Source organism: Paralichthys olivaceus, chromosome 8 (genome assembly GCF_024713975.1).
Source record: "Paralichthys olivaceus isolate ysfri-2021 chromosome 8, ASM2471397v2, whole genome shotgun sequence".
Taxonomy (NCBI): Eukaryota; Metazoa; Chordata; class Actinopteri; order Pleuronectiformes; family Paralichthyidae; genus Paralichthys; species Paralichthys olivaceus.
Genome location: NC_091100.1, coordinates 1,135,001 through 1,150,000, shown reverse-complemented (window position 1 = coordinate 1,150,000; position 15,000 = coordinate 1,135,001). Strand labels below are relative to the sequence as shown.

Genomic DNA, 15,000 nt, shown 5'->3' with positions numbered 1-15,000 from the left:
TCGGGAGACACACGACTACATCAAACAAAGATGGAATTAGAATTTTCCACAAAAGAAAATATTGTTTTCAGCTTGAAGAAAAACTTGGTTTACATGAGGCAGTATATGCACGTTACAAACATAAGCGGTGTATTTACAGGACGAGGCGATCAGTGTGAACGAGCTGCAGCAGATGCTCAACGGAGTTCTCAGCAGACGTAAGTAAATTCAAAGTTTTTATTTATTTATTAGAAGTCTGTGTTGATGCTACGTTGACGTCTACAGTTTGTTTTTCATTATTGGAATCATACATGTGATGGTTTCTGATTGTCAAAATACCTGAGTGGCACCTTTAATAACCTTAACGTGTATTTTATTCTTCTCTTGTACTTGTCTTACCATGTTTTATAATTTGAATCATTGATTTAATAACTTTTATCTTTTACTATGTTATTGAGTTGAAGTTTATTTTACTGTTGAAAACCTTTGTTTTCAGGGAAAGAGATTAAATTTGACGGCCTGAGTCTCAGCACCTGCCACAGTATCATCAACCTGATGGACGTATCCTTCTTCAATAAGACTTGAATTCCCTGTTTGTAATTTAAATGTTAAAGATCCTGATGTTTTAGCACCAACATGATGTTTGATGGAGTTTTCGAAGAATCTAGGAATTTAGTAGAATCAACAAATTCAACAAAGTCCATTTTCACTCAAAATAATTTTTTGTGTTAAACAAAAAAGAAAGTCGTGGTTGATTCATAAAATAAGTTTAATTATTCCATCACAGTTTAGTGAAAGCAGCAGTGGAACTCACGTGTTTTCGAGTGTTCCTTCTTGTTTGGAGTTTTTTCTTGACGCAGTGAAACAGGTGGACAACACTGGGAAACTGGAGTTCCAGGAGTTTAAGGTCTTCTGGGAAAAGATGAAGAAGTGGATCGTACGTGTTCATTTGTGCAGTAAAAAGAGTGAATGGACTCCGGTGCTGGAGTGTGAGGTTGAACTTGTGTTGTTGTTGTAGATGCTCTTCTTGTCGTTCGACACCGACCGCTCGGGGAAGATGTCGTCCTACGAGCTGCGCATCGCGCTCAAAGCTGCAGGTGAGAGTCGACTGAAAACTCCTGACGCGCTTCATGTTTCCCAACATTTCACATTTCTTACAAGAGTTTGTGTTTGAATTCATTCCTGTCGAGGACACGTGTTGTTTCTATGCGTAGGTTTTCTTATATAGACATTTATTGAAGATATGAATAAATTGACTAATATATTTCGTTTAAGAAGTTCATTGACTTATTTTTTGACAAAATAGAAAATATTTTATACACATTACATGTATGTCAAAGTAATAATAACAGTAATAATAAGAATTTCATAACATATTACATACATGCAATGTTTTTTTGAATATATTTGATTTTCAGCGTCAATATGTTTGTTTCACATTTTCATTGTGAAGAAATTCGATGATTCAGTTTAATTATGTCTTTGTGTCTATGTGTCTATGTGTCTTTGTGTCTTTGTGTCTGTGTCTCTGTGTGTCTTTGTGTCTGTGTGTCTGTGTGTCTTTGTGTCTGTGTGTCTTTGTGTCTGCGTGTCTATGTGTCTTTGTGTCCGTGTGTCTGCGTGTCCGTGTCTCTATGTGTCTGCGTGTCCGTGTCTCTGTGTTTCTGTGTGTCTCTGTGTGTCTTTGTGTCTGTGTGTCTGTGTGTCTTTGTGTCCGTGTGTCTTTGTGTCTGTGTCTCTGTGTGTCTGCGTGTCTATGTGTCTTTGTGTCTGTGTGTCTGTGTCTCTGTGTCTCTGTGTGTCTGTGTCTCTGTGTGTCTGCGTGTCTATGTGTCTTTGTGTCTGTGTGTCTGTGTCTCTGTGTCTCTGTGTGTCTGTGTCTCTGTGTCTCTGTGTGTCTGTGTGTCTGTGTCTCTGTGTCTCTGTGTGTCTGTGTCTCTGTGTCTCTGTGTCTCTGTGTCTCTATGTGTCTGTGTGTCTGTGTGTCTGTGTGTCTTTGTGTCTTTGTGTCCGTGTCTCTGTGTGTCTGTGTGTCTGTGTCTCTGTGTCTCTGTGTGTCTGTGTGTCTGTGTCTCTGTGTCTCTGTCTGTCTGTGTGTCTGTGTGTCTTTGTGTCCGTGTCTCTGTGTGTCTTTGTGTCTGTGTCTCTGTGTCTCTGTGTCTCTGTGTGTCTGTGTGTCTGTGTCTCTGTGTCTCTGTCTGTCTGTGTCTCTGTGTGTCTGTGTCTCTTTGTGTCTGTGTCTCTGTGTGTCTGTGTGTCTGTGTCTCTGTGTCTCTGTGTCTCTGTCTGTCTGTGTCTCTGTGTGTCTTTGTCTCTGTGTGTCTGTGGTTTGAAGGGATGCAACTGAACAACCAGCTCCTGCAGCTGATCGGTTTGAGGTTTGCTGACGACAACTACGACATTGACTTTGACGACTACCTCACCTGCATCGTCCGCCTGGAGAACATGTTCAGTACGTACAGAAACACGACTTCTAAATAAAACCTCTGGGTCTGCAGTAACCACAGAAGGCCTCAGAATGATTGTGGTAAAAATTCCTTCACTGACTGAAACTCTCTGCACCAGGAGTTTTCCAGGCCATGGACAAATTCAAGAGGGGGCGTGTGAAGATGAACATGATGCAGGTAAAACCACTTTAACGTCACGTCAACAATCTGCAAATGAAAGAGTTCGTGTCAGATGATGTTGTCATGTTATGGGACTTAATTGATTCACTTGCACCTCTGCGCACCTCACAGTTCCTGATGATGTCAATGAACGTCTGAGGAGAGGAGAGACCAGACAGGAGCCACCAGAAGAACAAAAAACAGCAGGCGGAGCTTCGAGGGCAGTGTGTCGAATATACACACATTTTCTTTTTCATGTTTCCAATTCTAGACATCTCCCCATTTTTTAAATGCCATTAAATACCAGTGTGGACTCGTGATGTCCGCTGCTGTGTGAGCTAGATTTCTGGAAACGGATTTGGGGGGTGGGGGGGTTCTGACTTGTGCTTTTGGAAAAATATTTGTTCTGCTCTCTGAATATAATAGAAATACATTTTGAATAAAATTGTCGTCTCAAAATCAAAGACAAGGAAATGTTTGTGTGTTTGTATTTTATTTACACCGGGGGCCAAAGCTACTTCCTCCTGACTCACGCTTTGACTGTAAATAAAGATGGACGACTCAAATCATCGTACAAAACGAAGCTAAAATATCCTGAATACAAGTTCCGGCGTCTTGTGCGTTTGAAGGCGTCAGTAAAAACCTTTCCAGTTCACGCGCTCGACCAATCAGGAGTCAGTTGCAGCTGTTCGTCATGACGTCCGAGTCCATTTTTATATCATCGAATAACTAATTAAACCAAACTGATGAGAAACACTTGAACAAACATCAGTGAGATAAGAACGACAGAAAATGACAGAAACATTTATTTAACATCTGCTTTTTATTTTTTGGTTAATGATCTATACTGCAGCCAGACACCAGGGGGCGATCCAGATGTTTTGGCCTCAGAAGATAAGCTGTGTCTCCATGGCAACATCCTGGTTAAATAAATAACAATTATAATTTAATAAAAACTAAAACAAAAGTCATAAAAATGAATCAAACCATGAAACTGAATTAATTAAATTTCTCTGAAGAATAAAGATGTATGTTCACTGCGCTGTTTGCTAATAAAGTTAATCCAAGAAAAAAAAAAAGCTCAGTCGACTTGGACTAAACCAACACGTCCAGAATGTGGAGGGGAGACAGGCGGGTCACATGGAATATACCGTGAATATAAAACACGTGAATCTGTCGAAGATCTTCTGTTTGTCATGAAAATGTTTCCGCGTTCAAATATCCCTTTGTGCTCGTGTTAGCATGTTAGCATAGTGTTAAGCACCCCTGTTGTTTCTCCAGCGTGGTTCCTTCCTGTCATGGTGGCAGCAGGAGCCTCGTGGAGGACGAAACCATCAGAACCAGCGTGAGGGTGAAACCATCAGAACCATCAGAACCAGTGTGAGGGTGAAACCATCAGAACCATCAGAACCAGTGTGAGGGTGAAACCATCAGAACCATCAGAACCAGTGTGAGGGTGAAACCATCAGAACCAGCGTGAGGGTGAAACCATCAGAACCAGTGTGAGGGTGAAACTCGCTCCTGCTCCGGACTCAGCTGCTGAAGTTAGAGGATCCTCACGGAGACTGCGGCAGATCCACTCACAACATGGTGAGCGACATTTAAACACCAAGCTAACGCTGCTAACTAACACTGCTAACTAACTCTGCTAACTAACTCTACTAGCTAACTCTGCTAGCTAATACTGTTAACTAACACTGTTTACTAACGCTGCTAACTAACTCTGCTAACTAACACTGTTTACTAACGCTGTTAACTTACGCAGCCAAATAACTCTGCTAGCTAACGCAGCAAACTAATACTGTTTACTAACACTGTTCACTAACGCTGTTAACTAATGCTGCTAACTAACGCTGCTAACTAACACTGCTAGCTAACGCTGTTCACTAACACTGTTCACTAACTCTGCTAACTAACTCTCTTAACTAACTCTGCTAACTAAGACTGTTCACTAACTCTGCTAACTAACTCTCTTAACTAACTCTGCTAGCGTCCGTCCTGTGGCTCCAGTGAAAACGTGTAGTGAAGTTCGATGGTTGAAACTCTACTTGATAAACCAGCTGTGAATCAGTTCAGGGTCGAACCTCGTGACCGTGTTGACTGTCATGTTCAATGAATTCACATTAATATAGTTTTGCTGGAGTCTGAGGGGAAACAGCAGCTGAGTCAATGATAACTGATTCTCATGTGTCCTCCCAGTGTCCACAAGCCCCGACATTCAAGCTCAACTTGAGACGAGGTCATCTGCAGCAAGTGTTGAGCCTGAATGTCTCTGTCATCCGTCCCCGCGCCTCGTTCACGCCTGGATTAGAGACAGTCAGGCTCAACACTTGGTATTTGAATGTCTTGGCTTGTGGACACATGGAGGACACCACAGACTCCAGGCTGGATGTTCTGTTTCTTTTCTGTTTTAGCTCGCCTGCCTTGCTCAAAGGCTTCTCGGTGAAGAATGAAGATTCATCCTGGAACTCAAACCAGAGTCCTCGCGGTTGTTTCATCACCTGCTGCTAACCTGCTGTTGTTTGTCTCCTCCAGCCTCATCGAAAGAAGAAGTCGTTCATTGAGAAGAAGAAGGCCGTGACCTTTCACCTCGTCCACAGGAGTCAGAAGGATCCGCTGGCCGCAGATGAGACGGCGCCGCAGCACGTCCTCCTGCCCGCCATCAAGGTTCAGATCAACCTAAGAGATTAAGACAATAATAATCACCTCGTCGTTTCATTCTCTTCAATGAGGAGAACTGAAGTTGAGACAAATCTGTTGAAATATGAAAATAAATGTCCAGTTTGTCTCCGTTGAAGAGTGAAACATGACGGTTCATGAACTCTGGGATTTGACCCAGTGACCAGAAGTCAGATAAATGAATCAGTTGGATTTTATCTGATCATCTATCACTTCACTGAACTTGAGACATTTCTCCAGGTGGAGGCGGAGAAGAGACGCAAGGAGCAGAGGGATTTTGGTGTTTTCTACGATGACGACTACAATTACCTGCAGCACCTGAAGGAGGCGTCGGGCCCGTCTGAGCTGGTGGCGGCGGCGGCGGCCAACCCCCCCAACACCAACAGACGTCCTCTTCACCTCCGTGATGAAGATGAGCAGAACGAGGAGGAGGGTGACACGGACCAGGCACCTCCTGTGAGTTTACGGCTGCCTCCACACTACTACGTTTTAACACACAGCGCTGTTGCTACGGTAACGTCTGCTGTTAACGCTACTCTGGTGATTAAAGACGTGATGTTTGTGGTCACGTGATGTTTGTGGTCACGTGATGTTTGTGGTCACGTGATGTGCGTTGGTGAAAGTTTCAGATGATCACACTTAGTTTGCGGGTCATCGTTTTGTGTTTGTGTGTTTGAGCTGAAAGAGGAAGCGGGGGATAGTTTGTTTTAGGGGGTGGCGCCATCAAGTGGTAATTTGTGAAACATTTTAAATGGTTGTGTCGATGATTTTACTGGTAAACTCTGATGTTTGAGGCAAAGAAGCAAAATAATAGATTTCTTGAATTCCTCAGTGCAGCAGTCACTGATTACTCTCTTGTATTTTATTGTATTTACTGTTTTAAAAAGTGATTTTTGTTTTTCACCATCAGGCCGCCACCATCAACCTGCCCTCGTCTGTGTTCGCCTCAGAGTTTGAGGAGGAGGTTGGACTCCTTAACAAAGCTGCTCCTATCTCAGGTAAATAAATGAGTAGGGGTCGAGCCATGTGTGTAAGCCAGCATGATCGTTCCAAGTGTACGTGAGTGGTCACGTGTGTTTTCATGCGTGTCGGTGTGGACGGGGTTTAAAACTGATCCAGAGCCACAACACAAAGGACCGAGATTGTTTTAGTTTGAAAACGTAGTCGTGTGGATGTAGCCTGAAAAAGCATCGTCCTCATTGTCTCGTCTTTCCTTCAGGACCTCGCCTGGACATGGACCCCGACATCGTGGCTGCTCTCGACGAAGACTTCGACTACGACGACCCTGACAACATCCTGGACGATGACTTTATGATCCGAGCAAACGCAGCGAGCAGAGCTGTGGACACGAAGTAAGAAATAAGGTCTCAATATATTTTTGACCTCCAGGAAAGGAGGTTGTGTTTTCATTGGCATTTGTTTGACATTTGTTTTGAGGGCAGCGAGCCAAGAGACCCGACGATTGTATTCCGGTTTGTCTCCGGATCAAGGGACAGATCCAGGATCAGTCTAATTGATTTCTCAGAGAACCAGTCTTGGAGATCGTGATGTTGAGAGGACTGATATTTATGAGTGGGAGTTTAGGATCTAGTGAATTCCGATGTGGTTCCATAAGGAGGCTGTTGAAGGAGGTGCAGGTGTGATTACTTTATTTTTAATGAAAGTTATCTCACGTGTTTTCACGATGTTCTGAACAGAAACTTGTATAGTTTCATTTTCTACATAAAAGATTCATCATATAAAGGTTTAAACATATTCTTCAGAATTCCTTCACTATCAATACAACAAAATAATTAAGTTTAACCACACATGAGTAACTTCACTCTATGTTTAACCTCTGTTACCAATTATTGGCAAAGTTTTCCGATAAGAACAAAAAGACTTTTGAAAATGTTTTGTTGCTCTTTAGGAAAATATAACAATGATTTTATAGAACTGAACAGACAAATAGTTTTTTTAAATGATGCATCAATAATGAAAGTATCTGTTAGTCGCAGCCCTAATTGTGATTTCCTGTTTGTGTGTAATCTGTGACAGAGGTGACATGGATGAAGATGATGATGATGAGTGGGAGGACACGGACGAGGATAGCGACTTGGACTCTGAGGGAGGATTTTCGGGCGATGAGGACGGCCGCGGGCGAGAGTTTCTGTTCATGGACGAGGAGACAAAGAGTCGATTCACAGAGTACTCCATGACGTCGTCTGTGATGAGGAGGAACGAGCAGCTATCTCTGCTCGACGACCGCTTTGAGAAGGTAACGATCCAACACGACGCAGATATCTGAGTGAGGACCTCGGGGCTTTCTCCAGCTGATGTCCCAGTGAGCTGGAGATCCACTGCACGTTCACCCTGGTTGAGCGGGTGTGTTGGTTAGGATTCTAACGCACGACGGACGCAACACTGACAACAAAAAGAATACCGATTTCTCGGGATGAAAAAGAGGAAGACACTGAAGCAGCTTTTGGTGACAATGCTGGTTCATGTGTGAAAGACAAACTCCGGAGAAAGTCTGGACCCAACTGTGTGAACATTCTCTAGAAGTCATGTCTGCGTCTTTTTACTTGTTTGTCTGTTTCTATTTCCGACTTAATCAAAAACCCGTCATCTGTTTTTGTTTTTGTCGTTTTAGTTTTACGAACAGTTCGATGACGACGAGATCGGAGCTTTGGACAACGCCGAGCTGGAGGGCTTCATCAACCCGGACAGTGCTCGTCTGGAGGAGGTCATAAAAGACTATTTCAAACAGAAACAGAACGAGTGAGTGACGTTTGTTTTTCTGTCGTCTGATATTTTTCTGACGAAGGCAGCATCGGTCGGAAGATGCTGCTTTAATTGACCTCTGGTGCCGAAACTGTTTCCTGTTCCTCGTTCAGTTTCCTGAGGCCTGATGACTTGGGTCCAAAGGAGCTTCCTGTCGTGAGAGAGGAGGACGAAGATGAGGAGGAGGAAGAGGAGATGGAAACTGTTGTTGTCCAGGCTCCAGAAGAGAAGTGGGACTGTGAAACCATCATCAGTGAGTTTGATTTCCACTTGGCTCTCTTCTTTAACTGTACGAACTAGTCTGAGAAGTAATTCTTCAATGAAGGAGAGTAAAATATGATGTTTGTGTCTCGTTCCTTTTCTGCAGGTACATACTCCAACATTTACAACAGACCCAAAGTCATTGCAGATCCACTAAAGGTATGAAAACACTTCAAGGGACAAAGATCACAAAACAATCACAGGGCAGTGAGTGCATTTTTCCTTCTGTCCTCAGCCGAAGACGATCCGTGTGTCCAGCAAGACGGGCATCCCGTTGGACGTCCTCCCCGCCAGAGGCCTGACAGCCAAGCAGGCGGAGCGCATGACGATGATCAACGACTCGGACCTTCCCCGCGTCTCCACCCAGCCCCGGAGTAAAGAGGAGAGCAAAGAGGAGAGAAAGTCAAGGAAAATGGCCGTCAAAGACGAACGCAAGGTGAGACACGCAGACGGACGTGACACTGATCTGCTTTGTGCAGATAAAAACAAATACACCAGACGACATGACGTTTGTATTTATCCAGATCTTGTCTCGTTGCGATGACACTCAAAGAAGTTACAGAACAGTTTTCATTCACACACACATTCATACAGTGCATCTATTAGCAGAGCTTTTTTTCTATGGGGCAATTTGGGGTTCAGCATCTTGCCCGAGGACACTTCTGCATGCAGATGGGGACGACTGGGGATTGAACTGCCGACCTTCTGGTTGGAGAATGGCCCCCTGGTGGCCATGTTAGCAGCAGGAACACGAACCAAACAAAAGAAATGATTGTGAATGTTAAATATCAGCAGGACGTTAATACTGCGGCTATGACGTCAGCAGCACAAGATGGCGGCGCACGTCTCCTGGATGTTTTATCTTCATCTTTAGTCTGATGTCATGTGACCTGAACAAAGTGTTAAACTCGGTTTCTGCTTGTTCAGGAGAGGAGGGCCGAGAAGAAAGCCAACAAGGTGGCGTTCAAGGAAGAGAAGGTCCGACAGCAGAAGCAGATGCTGAACCTGAGGACAAACATTCAAGGCCTGAAGCTTTAGTAACGGACGGGCGGAGCTCCGCCCACACAGACTCTTAACCCGTCAATGATGTCATCAGTCGACAGGATGGCAAACCCCTCCCCCCACAAACACGAGAGGACGGGGGGGGGCGGGGCCTCTGGGTTTATCAACGTGGAGCCGAGAAGTTTTCTCAAATCAGCACGAGATAAAAACCGATGAAGTGAATCTTGTGACTGTTTGAAATTCAGGATTAATAAAACGCTGCCTGTCGAGCTCGAGGCTTTCGTCTTATGCTTATGTTTGTGTCTCGTCGATGATCCGTGATAATGATTCAAGTTTGTCAGGTTTTTTTCTTGGCTGCTGCTCAAGTCAAACCCCGTCTCTCAGTCGCTCTGCCGACAGTCTCCTCTCCCCTGAACTGGATCTGTTCCGTCCTCCCACGAAGTGTCGGAGACATTTGTTCAGTTGTTTTTGTAGAATCCTGCTGAGTGTGTGTTAAACGGTCTCATTTACCTCGAGTCATCATCGCTGAACAAACACTTTAAATACGTTTGGAGAATATTTCTGTGTTGTTCGTGTTTATGGAAAAATTAAAAACACTTTAGTACGATTTTTTTTTGATATTTCATATTTTCGTCATCATACTGCAATTCTCCAATTGCCCGACGGGAGCTGCTCTGCCTGAGCGTCAGGTGGAGAAACAATTAAACACTCAAGAGCAAATATTCATGTAAATCTGTGTTTAATAAAAAAAAAAAACAAATTTAACATTTGTTCTAAAATTACTTAACGAGATCAATTACGACTTCATAAAAACAAGTGTTGAGGCAAATATTAAAAACATTAAGACCCTGATAGTTTAAGTCCAGAGAGAGAATCACTCCCACACGTTATCTTCACAGCCAGGTCACCCTGTGGATTTTATGATGCCAACAAACCCGCTGAGATCAGAGTCCAGGATTCTCTGAGGTTCACAGTTGAATCTACAACATTAAAAAGTCTTTTAAGGCGTCAGCTAGTTTTATTTATCTGGCTCCTGAGAACAGTCATGTTTTAAATTCTGTGTTTGCTCTGGGCGACCCACACCTTGCCATGAAAAGGTACCTGCTTCTTCAGCGTTCTCATAAACGTGTTGGCTGGACACGGTTTGATGCTGAACCGTCCCTTAAAACAAAGAAAGAATTCATAACAACAGTTTAAAAAGAAATCCTGAGATCTTTGATTTAAAAACTTCTCTGTTCTTAATAATCTGCGTCTCATAAAAATCCCACAGGAGCTGAGATCCAGATGCAAAACAGCTGGAAGGTTTAAACCCCCCCCCCCTCGAGCAGAGAGTTTCCTAATGTTGAGAGGTCGGAGCAAAGTGCTGTGTGGTCGTGTTTGGGTGTAAACGTCGTTCTCATCGTCTCTGTGATTTTGTGGTGAAGGATCCGGTGGCGTCCCGCTTCTCCCCCGGGTTGTCGCTCACCTCGGCAAACAGCCACAAGACAAACCGACCACACTCGTAAACGTGACGTGTTAAAAACGAAGGTTTCGTTTTTCTGGAGGTGACAGAGCAAACAGAAGAGGTTTGAGAGTGATGGGGGGGGGAACCTCCAGCTGTTCTCCGGCGTCTCTTGGTCTGGGTCAGTCATTAGAACAGTCATCAGACCCAAACCTCTGACGGTTCGTTCTATCTCTCTCTGTAACCCTCCGCTGTGTCTCCCCCCAAGTCCACCCTCACCACGTGCTGGCGGTCATAATTCCCTACAGCTCTCTGCTCCTCCTCGTCTGCAGGCTCCTCGTCTGCAGGCTCCTCGTACATCATCTCCATGGCCTCCTGGTCTCCTCCCTCTGACAGTCCTCCCACCATGTAGAGAGATCCGGTCATGTAGCGTAAATCCGAGCAGGTGCCGCCGTCCTGGAGGCCGCCGTCCTCCGAGCTGACTGAAGAGCTCCTGCTGCGTTCCATGACCATTACAGGGCTGACCACTTCTTCGATGACCGGGTTCAATAAGTTGCGCTCATCATCATATGGCTCTAAGTCCTGGCAGAGACGAGACGAGGACACATGTCAGATTTCACAAAAAGATAGAAGTCTACGCTCCTTACATTTGCTTTTGTCCAAAATCAGAAACGTTACCAGAGCTTTCGGTGTCTTCTGTGTCTTCTGTGTCTTCTGTGTCCAGGCTCTCGCGATGCAGATGCTAATTGTTAACACACCGATTATGAGGACAAAGACGGTCAGCAGGATGGAGAGCGTTATCTCATGGGCCTCTGCAAAACAAAAACCAACAGGTCATACCTCCACCAAACTTGAAATCACATTTAAACTCAACAGACCCTGCTTCTTATTCTGATCTGCACCAAATCACACACACTCAGAAATCCATGAATGATTCTGAGAAACATTAGTGAAACAACACTTCCTGGATCTCTCATCCTTCCTCCAAGTTGACGGGAGGTCGGTTCCGTAGTTTTTGCGTAATCCTGCAAACTAGTAAACAAACAAACAGAAGCAGAACCTCCGGGTGACGTCCATAATAAAATGGTGTCTGGGTGTTTGACTGACCGCTGGGTTTTGTGGGACAGATGCGTCCGGTCTCTCTGACCTCCACTTCTTCGGCCCGGTTCGAGGAATACAACCTTCCCTTGACCTTGATGCACTGCTCCTTGCCGTGCAGGACGTATCTGCAAATGACCTCAGTCGATTTGCAATAGGACGTGTATTCATCCTGGAAGTCAGAGAAACATCTTACTTAATATATTTATTAAGACAGAGAATCAATCTTCTGGTTTGACATCTCCTCAAAGACTTAATACTGATGACCTCACCGGTTTTATGAGAGAATTACTTTGTTACTCAAACTGAATTTCACCGAATCATCTACACGAGGTTGTGGAGGAAAAAATTGTGGAATAAAAAAGATTTTATTCTGAACATTTCAACTTTTTTTTCTCAAAAATGCTAAATAAGAAATTCTCTTCTGATTTAATTTAACTTTATTCTCAAAGTAAAAAAAAAAAAACTTTTTCAACTTTATTCTCCGTAAGCAAACATCTCCTGGGATTTAGTTTGAATTGAAATATGATTCTTTCCTGCCTTTTGCACTTGTGGAATCTTTGAACCGTTCTTCATCCGATCGAAGGAGATGTCGAATGCAAAGACTTGCAGCTTGTCGGCCTTCTTCAGTTCTGAGTAGAAGTGGAAGGGATTCTGGAAAGTGACGGTGATGCTGGAGTTGCCTGCCGTCACGTCGACAGGAGGGAAGTCTAACACACCTGCAGAGAAAAGTCTGGGTTTCATGTCTGAGAAGGAAACGTCTCGCCTGAGCCACAGAGCAGGAAGTGACCTGGTACTCACAGTATTTATGAGCCGGCCGGTCCTTGTTGAAGGTGAAGGATTTGGACTGGACCGGCTGGGACTGCCCCCCCTGCTGTAGAGCTGTTACATTCACCGAGTGGAAACCCATGAAGTGAGCCTGAGACTCCCAGATGAACCGGGTCAGATCATACTGATGCTCCGTGGTCACATTCACATGTCGCCTTCAAACAGGAAACAAACACACACCAACTGTAAGTGGGACGTTTCTGTCACATACAGCAAGAGAACTGTATCTTCAAAGTAAAAGCACAATGTTTGTTCTGCTGCTGCAGTGCTCAATATCGAGCTGAATTACTCTTATTTTGAAACGTTGCGAACACGGGTCTGAAGATTGTGTCGCTTGTTTTAACAGATTCTGAATCAGTCGACATTGTAACGCATTCAAACTTATGTATATTTAAAGAAAATTCAGTTTCATCTGATGAAAACGATCAAATCTTCAGTGCAGATAAACCAGGGAGGATGAACACAAAGTTTTCTAATTCACAGAAGAGCTTGAGGACAACTCACTAATGACAAGGAATAATTCTGAAGCATCAACACAGGACAAGAGAACACAACACACACACTTCCTGTATAATATAATATGAGAACACAACGTTCCACTCGTATGTGCGTAGATAGATGCAGTTAATTGTCAGTTCCTGTCTCTGTCCACATCGGAACAATACAATCAAACCACACATATTTATTTTTTATTAAGTGAATTTAATTTAATTGAGCAGAACGAGTCTCACCCATCAGAGCTAACGGTTTCCACTCTGAAGCTGGTGCTAGGCTGCTGTTCGCCGAACTCCCAGCTGACCCATGTTTTCAGATTCTCGCAGCTCACCGTCACGTTCCTCGGGGGCAGAACTGAAACAAACACGAGAGAGGAGAGATAAATAAACCGGGGCTCAGCTTCAAATGCAGGGATTCACCGGCATGACCTCGGTTCGAGCCCCTAAGCTGCAGCTTGTCAGTTTATTAGGTACACCTGACTCAAACCAATGCAGCTCAACACATCAGTCCTGCAGGAAGTGTCGAAGAACACACCTCACATCTCACTGGGAGGATTCATCACGACCCAACGAAGACCTCATGAAGGTTTGGTGCAGATCAGGATTTTGTTTTTATCTGGTTCTTTAATATTCTGACGTTTTTAAACTTTTCACTTGACTTCTCTGAGAATAATTCCTGGATTTGTTTAGAGGACGAGGTCTTCGAGTGTGTGGAGTTTGAGAAAACCTGGATCTGGTGAATTTAAATGTGGCTTCATAGGGAGACTGTTGAATACAGCAGGATGGTTTGTGGTTAATAAAGAGGGGTTGATAACTGACGATAATCATACATCAGAATGTTCATTCATGGTCTGAAGATGAGAAACACTGAGGGTGAAGTGATGAAGACAGATCTGTTGATACACGACTATTGTGCCGGTAAACGACAACCATGCTGCTTCATGACTCATAACTCTGCCCGACAAAACACTTCTGATGGTGGGAGTGTTGCTTGAGGGTGTGTTGCATTCTTTTCAACTCTTTTCACGCTGCGTCCTGACGGCACCATGGTCACCAGCAGTGATCCAGACAATGTACAACACCAGGTTTAAATAAACCAGAGACGAGCTCTGCTTGCTCTTCAACATTCCAGCCCTCGTCCTCTTGCAGCTGCTGACTCACCAGGTCGGATTTTTCTTTAGAAGAATTCATCGTTTTAATTCACCAGATCCAGGTTTTTATTTGGGTTCCACACACTCATAGACATCGTCCTCGAAACACGCCTGTGTGGGTTTCACCAAAATCCAGGAATTATTCACGTCAGAATGTTAAAGAACGAGATCGCGGTCGGTGATAAGTCAACGTTCCCTGTGGCGTTGGATTAAAATAGAACTTTAACACTTCCTGCAGGACGGGTGTGTTGGACGGCATTAGTTTGAGTCAGGTGTACCTAATAAACTGACAAACAACAGCTTTGATTCCCAGAGAAGCAGGTGGAGGGACGTGTTGTGGGTCAGAGGAGAGCTAATTTGATTTTGGTTTCGGATCTGGGTCCGTCTTCATGATCCCTTAGGACCGAAACAAACAGTCGACAGGAGAGCAGGAGTTTTACCTCCGTCATTGGGAGTGACATCAGAGAAGCTACAGCTAAAGAGGATATGACGCAATCAAAATGAAACGTCCTGTAAAGGGACAAATTGAATAGTGGATTTATCACTGAGTGTTAACATAGTACAGGTTTAGTTTGTTTTTCTCTGTTTGTTTTAAACAGGAGGAGGCCATTTTTTATTTTGGGGCACGGAGAGGAGGTCTCTCTCTCCTGGGAGACAGGACGTCTCTGAGCGGCAGTTTGCTCAGATTGTTTCTGTGA

At 44.1% G+C, this 15,000-nt stretch overlaps 3 protein-coding genes across 3 annotated transcripts in view; 2 read left to right on the top strand and 1 right to left on the bottom strand.

Moving 5' to 3' along the window:
• Positions 1–3,059, top strand: part of capn9 (calpain 9) — a 9,748-nt gene extending 6,689 nt beyond the window's left edge. Inside the window, exons 14-20 of the mRNA XM_069529957.1 lie at positions 140–197; positions 476–540; positions 848–916; positions 998–1,076; positions 2,315–2,431; positions 2,545–2,603; positions 2,718–3,059. Coding sequence (XP_069386058.1) covers positions 140–197; positions 476–540; positions 848–916; positions 998–1,076; positions 2,315–2,431; positions 2,545–2,603; positions 2,718–2,744 — 474 coding nt within the window. The 3' untranslated portion in view covers positions 2,745–3,059. The remainder of the gene's footprint in view (positions 1–139; positions 198–475; positions 541–847; positions 917–997; positions 1,077–2,314; positions 2,432–2,544; positions 2,604–2,717) is intronic.
• A 966-nt stretch (positions 3,060–4,025) lies between these two features.
• Positions 4,026–9,565, top strand: ltv1 (LTV1 ribosome biogenesis factor). Its single transcript, XM_069529958.1, has 12 exons — positions 4,026–4,048; positions 4,101–4,175; positions 5,121–5,252; positions 5,505–5,720; positions 6,175–6,262; positions 6,484–6,616; positions 7,302–7,521; positions 7,897–8,024; positions 8,141–8,280; positions 8,395–8,447; positions 8,524–8,724; positions 9,216–9,565. Exons 2-12 carry the CDS (start codon positions 4,173–4,175, stop codon positions 9,324–9,326), a joined length of 1,425 nt encoding a protein of 474 aa, XP_069386059.1. The 5' UTR covers positions 4,026–4,048; positions 4,101–4,172; the 3' UTR covers positions 9,327–9,565.
• A 451-nt stretch (positions 9,566–10,016) lies between these two features.
• The window catches only part of ifngr1 (interferon gamma receptor 1), a 6,093-nt gene continuing 1,109 nt past the window's right edge, over positions 10,017–15,000 (bottom strand). Inside the window, 6 exon segments of the mRNA NM_001361172.1 lie at positions 10,017–11,313; positions 11,410–11,543; positions 11,839–12,001; positions 12,370–12,548; positions 12,631–12,812; positions 13,389–13,506. Coding sequence (NP_001348101.1) covers positions 10,960–11,313; positions 11,410–11,543; positions 11,839–12,001; positions 12,370–12,548; positions 12,631–12,812; positions 13,389–13,506 — 1,130 coding nt within the window. The 3' untranslated portion in view covers positions 10,017–10,959.